Source organism: Cucumis melo, chromosome 10, assembly GCF_025177605.1.
Source record: "Cucumis melo cultivar AY chromosome 10, USDA_Cmelo_AY_1.0, whole genome shotgun sequence".
NCBI lineage: Eukaryota > Viridiplantae > Streptophyta > Magnoliopsida > Cucurbitales > Cucurbitaceae > Cucumis > Cucumis melo.
This window is the reverse complement of record NC_066866.1, coordinates 16,669,705-16,681,663: the sequence shown is the minus strand read 5'-3', so window position 1 is coordinate 16,681,663 and position 11,959 is coordinate 16,669,705. Positions and strand designations below refer to the sequence as shown.

The window sequence follows — 11,959 nt, the reverse complement described above, 5'->3', positions numbered from 1 at the left end:
TCTTGACCATCTTTCCCTACTGCTACCACATTTGTAAATCCGGACCCATTTCATCCAACCATCTCTTTATTCACGGTCATTTTGCCGAGAGATTTTGGAAAGATGTCCTCTACTTTTTTGGTTGGCTCACGGTCCTCCCAAAAGATACCATCGAAGTTCTCACCCACGCTTTTAATGGTTATCCTTTCACCAAACAAAAGAAAATTAAGTGGTTGCATCTTATTCGGGTCTTTTTGTGGATTACTTGGAAGGAGAGAAACAAACGTCTTTTAATAGATCAAGGAAGCTCTTTAATAATTATTTTGATGTTATTATTTATCATGCTTAAATGTACTTGTTTCTTTAAATCAAACACTTTCTTCACCAATTGGAGATCTATCATGCAACTCCATTGGCTTCGCCTTCCACCTTTTTGTGTAAATTTCATACATAAATGAAATCTGTTTCTTAAAAAAAAACGTTTCGATATGTTGATGTGATTAGGATTGCTGTTTTAAGAGCTATTTCAGTTCAAATATGTAATTTCTGGACTATTTTGAAAATCAATGCGCCCATAAGAGATCTGATGTGCCTGCACTACTAGGCCATTAATTTCCAGAATTCATCAGTCAAAGTTGACTTCATTTTTCATGTTTTTGAGCAGTAGAGCAATTCCGATTTTGACTCGAGGGCGTTCAAATCATGGAATTTGGCTCTCCTCAACCAACTGTGAGCTTATTTAAGGATCGGACTACCTTTACTTCGAGGTGGTCAACCTTATCACTAATTTTATCCACCATCAGCATCGTTTTTCATTCCAATAGCCTCACGAATGGAAGTTCCTTTAAGGTGTATCAACTCTACATCTTATTTTTCTTGTAATTATTTTCAATTTTCTTTCTTTCACTCAATTATATTACAACTGGTTTTTAGATTTAATAAAGTTAAACATTCTATCAATCATCATGAGCTATATCTCTCTAGGGGTTGACAGTATGGATGTTCTAGGGTCTTTACGCCATACATCACTTGGGTTTACATTCTCTTTGTTGATAACTAACGATGAAATTACATAGCTAAATTGACTACTCAGTTTAGCATTATAATGGAACCTAGTGCTGAGAAGACTAGGACGTAAGCGAAAGTCAGAAAGGGATACATTGCTAAAAGCCAAAGAATAGGTCGTTGAATCACCTTAGAAATAAGGAACACCATAGGATAAAGAAACTAATCTAAAATCAATCTAAGAATCAGCTAACCATACGAACATAGGCACTTCTCATATGACCGAATATGTATAGTTTTCTATGCATGCATAACTGGTTATTTTGATGTGTTGTAGCAACATCACTCCCTACTCAATTTCCTCATTTTATTGTTTTAATTTTAATTGCTATACTTTCACAACACCATGGATCTCATCTAATTTACGATTTTGAGCAAATTAAACTACTATTAGTCCTGCAGGTACAATACTTGGAATATTCTGAGCATACTATTGCTATTGCTCTGAGAATACTATTTCTTCAACAATGTACATCTGCACTTAAATCTAGGTCACCTATATTTTTATCACCCATACACAATCGATCTATCAAAAGTTCATACTCTAAAATGTTTCTAAATCAAGAGCAAGGTACTTTTGCTTTTGTAATTGAACATTGGGTACAAGAGTTGTTTCTTTTGTTAATCATTCTGTTTGAGTGTTATCATTGTTATGTAAGTGCTGTTGTTTTCCCATTGTAATCTTTTTAGCATTTCGATCAAACTATTGCGAAGGAAATAGCCTCACAATAAACCTATCCGACAAACAAATTACTTCATTCAATCAATTGATTGTTTAGATAAAAGGAAACAAAACTGTGATATCTGATCATTAATTCCAACTATTAAAGAAGACAAAAATTTTCCATTGGTATAAATTGATACATAAATATCATAATCAACCAATTAAAAGCTAAAGCCTGAGAAAGGGCATAATTTACAAAGGTAAAAACACTGCTAATGTTTACTTGCTATATAATATACAAATTACAAAAGGAAAAATATGGTAAGAATGACAGTAGATCTGATCTATCAGTCAAGCAAAATACCCGTTCCATATGAAACCAAAGCATCTTCAAACACAAGCTAGCTCCCTCCAAAGATTCCCATTGAAGAACCTCCAATGCTCAAGGACACTTGCCATATAGTAAATGTCTTGGAGTGTTTGCAACATCTTAGCATTTGCTCATGCATTTCATAGTAGCTCCTCTGTCCCAGTTAGTTTTGCATATTCGGTTTCATCAATGGTTCCCTTTTTGAGCTTTTTCAACAATCGATATTCGCGTGCCAACTCATCCTCGTCTTCAGCTGTCTGTGTAGCACGTCTCTGTCGGGCTGTTTTCTTTCTCAAGATGGGAGCTGCGACATTGGGGGTCTTTTTGGGTTCAGGTTTTGCCAGTTGCTTTTGTGCTTCCTTCTTAGCTTGAAGGTTTTTCTTCCGTTGTTTTTCCCGAGACTTGTCTCTGATAAGCCACGTTTGTAAGCTAGTGTCAAACTTCTATTTTGCAATATCATTTGAAGTATATACAAAGCGTAAAGAAAGAATAAATAAATACTTCAAGGTAGGTAGCCTAATTCATGTGAATTTTCTTTTCTGAAAAGGTCAAGATTGGTAAGGGTCCTTACTTGTATTTGACCTCCCCAAAGTTAATATCTTCAACTGGAACAAAACCCTCAGTCGAAAGCGAGTGGTGCTTCACCTCAGGCATCAAAGGCAGCTGCAACAGACCATAACCCATGGCCAACTTCCCTATTTCAAGTTCTTTCCACCTGAATGACGAAAGATAGATGAAATCTTAGAATGCAAGAGATTTGCAGACTGTTAGAATGCTTAAGAGAAATATCATTAAGCACCTGAAAATGAAAGAGCAGTGGTGTTCTTTATAAGCACGTATAAAAGAAACAAATGCCTTAACGCCCTTCTCCATGACATCACGATCCCTTTTTGCTGCCATTCGTATCTATAACAAGTTTTATCACATACAATCTTTTAGTGAAAGAAAAAATAACACCTGAATTTTCTCACTTTTAACATAAACACTAGGTTTTTTTTTTTTTTTTTCTTTTTTGACAAGAAACATAACACCTGAAAAGTGAATTTCCTCACTATTCTCACTTTCATGAACACTAAAAAATTATGAACGTCCAACACAAAAATCAACACCCTCACCTGTTGAACTATGTCAGATGCATCACTACAATAAATTCTCTCTTGTATAGGAACCCTTCTTATGGAAAGAAATTCTATATAAGCTTCTTCCTACACAAATCAGTCGATCAGAATGTTCATGTTAGTATTAAGCACTTAGAACAAAGAAGAATTTCTTTCCAATTTCCTTATTTGATGTGAATTAATTGGGGAATCCATTATTACAATGTCTTTTCTTCGTACAAATACATGATGGAAAAACTATTGAGGACCGAATAGCACAAACTACACCTTCGGCAAAAGAAAAACAATGGCATTTCCTTCTCTACCCAATCGAGCAGTCCGACCAACTCTATGTACAAAGACATTAGGATCTTGAGGAGGATCATACTGCATTAGCAAACAAGAAGTATATTTATTTTAGCTCAAGGATGTACGCACTTAAAAACCATGATTTCTTTGAGGAAAGTTCTATATGCAGAAGAATATGGTCTAGCATCCATAAGCTACCTGAACTATACAATCAACACCAGGAATGTCGAGTCCACGGGCTGCAACATCTGTGCATAGAAGAACACCACTTGAAAGGGATACAAATGAGGCTAGTGCTTTCTCCCTGGCAGTCTATAGAGCACAGATGATATAAGTCATTTTTTTAATAAGCACTAAAGCTATAATTTACATCATGTGGCCTTCAAAAAATTACCTGTTTCATTTTCCCATGCAGAGGGATCAAGAATAAACCTTTCAAATCAGTAAGCTGAGGCAGAACAACTCCCCAGTAGTCAACACATGCACAAGTCATGAAGTAACTGTACAACCCATCTTACTAAAATGAGAGGAAATAATTGCCGAGTTACATATTTTAATCATTATAATTCAACAAATAACTTACACTATGATTTTTTTAGATTTGTTCTTAATAAGAATATCGACAAGTTGGGTGGACTTCTTGTCTGCTTCACATTCCAAATACTGCAGAATCAGAATGAATAGTAAATTTATCAAAAGGAATCTAAGGACATACAAGTAGAACTACTAATGCAATAGTTGCTTTCGAGCATGTGTGCAATGTTTGCAAAGAAATCCTCAACTTTTCTTTGCTATAGGGTATATCCGTATCCACATTGCATGACTACCTACCTTTTCATATGCAAAAATATTGATTGTGAACTTGTTTTCCAAGTTCCTCATTAACAACATCAATAAGACCAAGATTTCTTAGTCTTTATAATACCTATTCACATTGACTATAGATGGATTAAGGGAGCTCAAATAAAAATATAAAAAGAAAAAATAATAATAAATTACATGTATACATCATTTACTCAATGCATAGAGTTATTAAATTGAAACATACAAATGCCTAAATGGAGAAGCAGTTGCATATGGCACCTCAATATGAAGACTGGATGGAGTCTTTGAAGAGGCAAGTTGTGTTGATGACAATGAACCAGGCTTTGTTTCCGCCTTTACTTCGACCCTGATAGGATTTCTTAGCCCTGCTTTTGAAAGCTCTTCAACTGCCTCAGTTTGTGTAGCCGAAAAGAGACCAGTCCTACGAAGCTTAGGCAAACGAGATATAATTGAAGTTATCTGCTTCTGGAATCCCATGTCCAGGAGCCTATCTGCCTCATCCAATATCAGAACCTATAGATTGACAATCAAAGCTATATATAACTTTGTGTTCCTATAAATCAAGTTCCATTCCAGACATCATCTACTACCATATATCGAGTATAATATTCCGAAAAAAAAAAACACCCGACTAAAATGTTGAAAGTATAGATGCAAACTAAATTTAAACATGCAGGAATAAACCTTCTCTTCCTTAAAAGAAAACATAAACAGGAGTTCAGGAATCAGGATGCATAGTGTTTTCTTATACTGGTCGAGCCACTTGGCAAAGAAAAATAATTGTAATGAGAGCGAAGGGTTTGGCTCCAATTTAGCCAGGAACAAGTCCTTGAGGCTGAAGCATACCTCAAAGTTCCGGAAATCCAAGTTCTCGAAACGATCCATTATATCAAATAACCTTCCTGGAGTCCCAATCAACAAGTTGGCACCTTCTTCTTCTATAACCTTCATGTCTACTTTCACATCAGCTCCTCCAACGAGTAGAACCGCTTTGAAATTCGACAAAGTAGAAACGAAAGGACGAGCAACCTCGTAAATTTGTGAGGAAAGCTCCCTCGTTGGCGAAATTATAATACCCATTACCTGCAGAGGAATAAAAACAATTGAAGAACTAGTATAGAAAGACAATTTGTTGAAGCAAACAGAGTAGAGAGACGAACATGGTGAGGCTTGGGGCGACTAGAACATCGGCGGAGGATTTCGACAACCGGTACTACAAACGCAAGGGTTTTTCCGGAACCAGTGGCGGCATCAACGGCGACGTCCTTGTGGCTGCATAGCAACGGAATTGTGGCGGCTTGGACTGGAGTACAGAATTGAAAACCAGATTGAGTCAACGCATCGATAACAGGTGGAGAGAGGGGAGGTTGGAGATCGGAGAAGCGTGTGGTGGTTAAGGCTCGGTTAACATCGTCCCCGTCCATTGCTTTTCTGAAGCTGTGAATTAATGAGCTTCTCCCAAAAACCTTTTCAGAGAAGAAGGAATATAGAAATGTGACGAGTGTAAACGGCAAGGCAGCGATGGAAACGACAAGGGAGGCGACGGTGGCTGAAACAGCTGAAGCGGCTGACGTGAGGATTCGGCGCTGAAGACTGTTGAGGAAATCCCACGAGGGTTCGGCGTCGAGAAAAAAAGAAAAAAGACGGTCCAAAACGAGCACAAAGGACGTCGTTTACAAGTGCATATTGGGCTTTATTGACAGACAACCACCTCGCGCGGAGGGCGGGATTTTTTGCTTCCTATTAGGGATCAAAAAAAAGATTTTTTTGTGAAAACGGGGCATTTGGGCTTTTGTTAATAAAAACGGGATTTTTTTTCTTCTTTTTTTTTGCAAAATCATGTTTTGCCCTTAATATTATTGTACAAAATTGGTCAAATCCCGTGTAATTTATGTATCATATATTAAATAAAGAATTTTTTCAAAAACAGAAAAAGTGTTAAAATATTTACACTCTATAGAAAAAACTCACACATTCACAATGTAAAATACCAAAAATATTTCAGTCAATAAGCGATTAATCGGTCACGCGTACATTCTTCTAAACAATTGGATACTATAGTTTAAACGAATGATCTACGATCGTTTAGATCATAATACACACGATCATATAGTTCATTTTAAATAATATACGATTGGTCATACTATCGTTTACTATAACTACACATTCGTTTAAAAAATATTACAACAATGAAATAATATATTTTATACAATTGTGTTGATCGTGGTAAACGATCGTGCTGATCGTGATAAACGATCGTGTTGATCGTGCTAATCATGGTAAACGATCGTGCAGTCTAATGTAAATGATCGTTAAAAACTTCAAATCTAACGAGCGTGTTAATCATGGTAAACGATCATGTTGATTATGATAATGTCACGCCTCGCCCCACTAGCCACTTCATACGACTAGAAGGAGACGTGCCACCTAGACACTTAACATGTATCTCTCTGCGAGATAACGAGTCGAACGTCTAACAAGTGAAACTTCTCTTGCGCATCTCCAATGCAGAGCTCCACTTTTAACTCAGAAGATCTTTATAACTCAATGCACCGAAAAAACACTTAAATAACCAACTTAGCTTAATCATCTAGCCTTCAACGCTAAAATTCTTTAATAACTTAGTAATACAATTATTCTAGTAACTTAGTTAATCCCAAATACAATTATTCTAATAAATGATGTGGCAATTTCTGATTGGTTCCAAACCGATACAGCGAAAAGAAAAAATAGAAAATCCAACCCTGTCTTTATTACTTGATCCAATACTTTACAATTACATCTCTTTTCTTGCAAGGCACAAAAATAAGACCTACGCTTTAAGCTCCCCGCCTTCCTTCATTTACCGGGTTGCTACTCTTCACATCAAGGTGTTCAAGAGTATAAAAACCACTTTCTTATCATTCTCCTTAATCGCCTAACAATCCATCTCGAAGACAACACTCATCCCACACATAAAAAACGGGATGCAGCCCTCCCTACACGCAATAACTTTAAACCATCCGAAGACACATAACTTGATCAACTTTCTCGCATCACAATCCATATTACCTTCCCTTACTTGGCCTCAACGACTCAATACTTGGGGAAGGAAAACTTAAACGTGTAAGTCAAATACTTAATAAGTGATGATTTTGGAAAACCTTTTTGGGAATACAAGTCTAACACAAATTCATTTTCATTTCTCAAATGTGTCTTCCAACACCTTGTTTCATAAATCACAAAAATTTCACATTAGCCGATCCTCTTATTTCTTTCTACCAAGAATATGAATCTTTTTCCCTCACTAAGCCTACTGCAATTCACTCTTGCCAATATCTTGTGATTGAGCTATTGTGATGTTTACTCCATTCACGACATCTGGGAAGTTTCTTGATTTATTTCTTGTTGCATTGGTCGTCCACACTACGTCATTCACATTATGTGCACACCACATAATCATTGCTCATTTGATAGAAATAAGACTAATGGGTTGCATGTATTCATCACAATCAGCACATAGAAAGCAATAGGTTTCTCTCTTCAAACAACAACAACAACAACACAGAGAGATACAAAATGTGTTATGCATAACTTAAACTCAAAAGGAATCTATTAAGAAACATTTCAAAACGTTTAGTTTAAACGTTGTGTTGACTATGGTAAATGGTCATGTTGATTATTTAAAATTATATTTAAACCATGCCGAAAACAAATGAAGATAAAATAAGATATTTAAACAGAAGAATATCATTTAAAAATAGAAGAAAGAAAATCTAAAAGATGAGATAAATAAATCGCAAAGAAAAATAAGAAAGAAAGTGAAATATTTTAGGGTTTTGTTCTATAGTCACTACTAAAAAAGGACTTTCTTGACGGTTGTGGTTTTAATTTCTTAACGTTTTTTGAAAAAACGTCAATAAAAGGTGATTTAAAAAATAAACTGTCAAGAATTTTTATGAAAATGCGGAGGTAGGCCAATCTTTAGATTTCTTGACGTTTTTTAAACGTTAAGTAATATGTATTTTTTCTTGACGTTTTTAAAACGTCAAGGAATATATATTAAATTCTTGACATTTTTTAAACCTAAAGTGATATGTATTTTTCCTTAACATTTTACGTGATATGTATTTTTCCTTGACATTTTAAAACGTAAGAATCTTTATAAAAGGTGGAGGGGAGTCAGGGTTTATGAGTTTAGGGAAATGTCAAATAAGATAAGACGTTTTAAAAATGTCAAGATTTACTAAATAATTAAAAAATGAAATATTTTATTTATTATTAATTCAAAAAAGTCCTAGCTACTCAAGTCTCTCACGCTTTTCCCTTCACTTTCGCGCGTCTTCCCCTCCCGCAAAACGTAACCCATCCTCTCTTCCGTCCTCCGTCTTCCATTCGCTTCGAACAACCAACATCCAAGCTTTTGATCCTGATTCACAACCTCGGCGTCTCCGTCATTCTCTCAGCCAGTCCAATTCAAGCACTGACGTTTCCCTCATTCGCGCGCATTGCCCACTGATTCGACGCCGGTGAACATCTCCAACGTTGGTGACTCCATTTGCCCCTCCACTGCTTGATTTTGCTGACTCGAACATCAATTTCACTACGAAGAACACCTATTTCACTTTTAGGTGCCAAACCCTAACTCCTTTGAAGGTATGAATCTTACTCATTCTATATAAACATGTCTTCATCTTCATCATTTTTACTTTGTAATCTTCAATTTTTCTGATGTGTTTTGAATATTGGATTTGTGTTCAATCATTTCTGTTGTTGATTTGAAGCAAAGATCAATGTTATCCATAAATGTGTTTTTGATTTTTAGTTCTATTTTGAGTAGTTTGGTCAAGTCGAGTTCGATATTAGGTTGTAGGCGATATTAGGTTATTCTTTACAATCTCTTTTATGTGCTTTATGATAATGTTCATATGGAACTGTTATCGCTAATCGCTATTGCTCGGAATAGAATATCTAGTGGTGGAGGTAGAATTGCGAAAGGTGAATTAAGCATTTAGGCTTTTTTCATCGCTTATTCGTTTATTTATTTACTTTTACACTCTAGATTGATAATTAGTAAATTTAGCAAGAGATTGTGTTGTGAGGAGTATAGGGAAGATTATTGTAGGTTTTGGACTGTTGTAAACACTTCTGACATATTAAAAATTTTCTCTTCTGCATGTGTGCATTTCTTGTTTGGAGAGGGTGATATTATGTGAACACTACTTTACTTCCACCGTGATCATATTCCAGTTTGGGATGCTTTATTGCTAGTTTTTGTTGGGAGTTCATTCAATTGAAAATGAAAATTTGGAAACTAGTGAAGTTATTAGACTTATGTTATTGATAAGCTTAAAATTACTATGGTCTTTACCAGGAAGGGGGCTTGATATATGTCAAAGCTGAATCATGAGAGGACGGCTGGAAATTAGATTCTATTGTTAATCTTCTAAATGAGGGTGCAGTTGGGGTTATTCCTACTGATACCATTAATCTCTCTTACTTTATTTCACTCTCACCTTTTCAGATTTGTTTATTGTTATCATTGCTAACTCTCAAGTTGAAATTGGACGCTTGAACGAATAAATTTGGTCATAGTTAGGAAGAACCATATTTTCAATTCTTGTGTCATGTCACTCAGAATTTAGGTTGTATTACCTCTGTTGGGAACAAGCCTCAAACTTCTGCAATGAATTTTTGGTTTCCCATAAGTATACTTGCAATATTATGACCCAGCCCATTGTAAGCTCACTATGATGTATTCATTTTTCTTACTTCCTCATTTATCTATTTCTATGCTTTACTTATAGTTTCCGTATGTGTCACCTTTTTGTTTTAACTTCATCCCGGTGTTGCTGCTGCTTCCTTGGAACTAGAACTTGATATTCAGGTTTCTTCAAAGTGTAAGAAACTTACTCCTCCAAATTTTAGTTACTTATTTTTACCTTTTCTGCTCTAGTTTTGTTTTTCTAATTCCAGTTTGTTTGAAACTATTGCAGAAAGCTCGTATTCGGATTTGGCTATTTGAGCAAAAGGACCTTAGGATTGAAGGTCGAATTATCGTAAGATTTTTCTTTTTTTGCTATTAATGTAATGGGGATATGTTGATTTTTGTTCTCTTCATAGTTGGATGGATGGATGGATGCAATTTACTTTCTCATATGCTTGCTTTTCTCAGTAATTCTACTTTTTCAATCTAGCAAAAACGACATCAATGTGTTTTAAAGTTCTTGGATGTTCTTACTAAGGGCCTTGAACTCCTACTCCACAATCTTATGATGAACTCGACTTGGGTCAAGTTGAATTTAAATCTAATAGAATAAATTGGGATGTCTTCAAGATTGTGTTAACTGTTTTAGTACTTTGGTTGCCTTTTACATTGCTATCAAGAGGTAAAACACAGTGGAAATTGATTGAAATCTGAGACATAGCTTGAAATTTCTACTTATGTAGGTTACCAAGTTCCAACCAACTTGCCCTAGAAATAGGAATGGACTACAGTAGTTCTAATTTCTCATTTCTGTAGCTAATGATAATTAGTTGGGTCCCAATGTAAGTGATTTGAAAAAAGACATTTTGCTGGAATTACGAACTTTTGTATTATGCTTTGTAGTTCGTTTAAGTGATTTAAAAAATTCACTTGTAGTCGCAAGCGTGAAATTGGAAAAGGTCGAGGCTAGTTCATTTATGGTAAGGAAATTGCTACTTCTTGACGTTCTGTTATGTTCGTTCTTCTTTTCCTACTGTGTTCCGCCATTCCCCCTTTGCCACACGTTTCTCTCAATTCTGCAACTTCAGATATTTACGTTAAAATTAAGCTTTAAGTATTGCTGTTTAAATATGAAACCTGCTTCCTGAACGACTTATAACGCTTCTTTTTCTTCTTCTGGGACTAACTTGTGATCTATGATGTCTTATTTTCTTTGTTGTTTTGGGCAGAATCTAGCCAAGCTGATAATATAGAATAGCTCTCGGCTTATTGTAAGGGTCTCCAATATGGCAAGTGGACTTGGACTTGATTCTCTAGTTGATCGTAAGTAATTTTATTTATTATCTCTCGAACTGTTTATTCTTATACAAATATTAGTTTGTGTGAAAACGGAGTAATTGATCCGACAAGGATATTACTGAACTCCTGAGGTGTGGATGTTGAATAGATTGTCCTCTTTTGAGCTGTTTATGAATTGTTTTAGGCTATTCAAAAGAACCTCTTTGTAACCTGTTTTACTTTGTTGAGGATATATATGGATTTCTACTATTGCTAATTGATTTTAAGATGAAATCCTATGTTATTGTCTAATATATTGTTTCTTACTCTTCTTACTTGCTTGCACTAAAACCATCCTCTTAACTTTTTCTTAGAAACAATATAAGTTATCACAAACGACGGGTTATGAGCTATCATCTAGTTAACTGCTATTTTGTAGATTACTAGCAATTAGGATTATTTCGTTATTCTAATTTTTTGTTTTTATAGTATCCTCTACAAGTCGGGAACACCGAGTGTGGATACTACGTCATGATGTTTATGAGAGAAATTATGATTAGAGGAAGCATTGTCATCTCGGATTCTGTATGTTATATATCAAACTATTTCTCTCGTGGGTATAATAATTTTCATGAACACTAATTCATTTATTTTGCATGTTTACAAATTGATACACGAAAATCATA

The 11,959-nt window shown here is 35.3% G+C and overlaps 2 protein-coding genes across 2 annotated transcripts; one reads left to right on the top strand and one right to left on the bottom strand.

Moving 5' to 3' along the window:
• Nucleotides 1–1,868: 1,868 nt before the first annotated feature.
• On the bottom strand, nucleotides 1,869–6,063 carry LOC103495147 (DEAD-box ATP-dependent RNA helicase 18). The gene is made up of 11 exons (XM_008456612.3): nucleotides 5,470–6,063; nucleotides 5,156–5,392; nucleotides 4,568–4,822; nucleotides 4,068–4,147; nucleotides 3,879–3,984; nucleotides 3,683–3,796; nucleotides 3,464–3,562; nucleotides 3,194–3,283; nucleotides 2,878–2,984; nucleotides 2,650–2,793; nucleotides 1,869–2,486 (listed from the first exon to the last, which is right to left on the bottom strand). Exons 1-11 carry the CDS (start codon nucleotides 5,731–5,733, stop codon nucleotides 2,219–2,221), a joined length of 1,764 nt encoding a protein of 587 aa, XP_008454834.2. The 5' UTR covers nucleotides 5,734–6,063; the 3' UTR covers nucleotides 1,869–2,218.
• A 2,758-nt stretch (nucleotides 6,064–8,821) lies between these two features.
• LOC103495148 (small nuclear ribonucleoprotein E-like) lies at nucleotides 8,822–11,567 on the top strand (the record flags this gene model as incomplete). Its single annotated transcript, XM_051090587.1, has 4 exons — nucleotides 8,822–8,944; nucleotides 10,162–10,188; nucleotides 10,285–10,347; nucleotides 11,225–11,567. Coding segments are annotated over 4 exons (237 nt in total), but the record flags the coding sequence as incomplete, so codon positions are not given.
• Nucleotides 11,568–11,959: the final 392 nt, after the last annotated feature.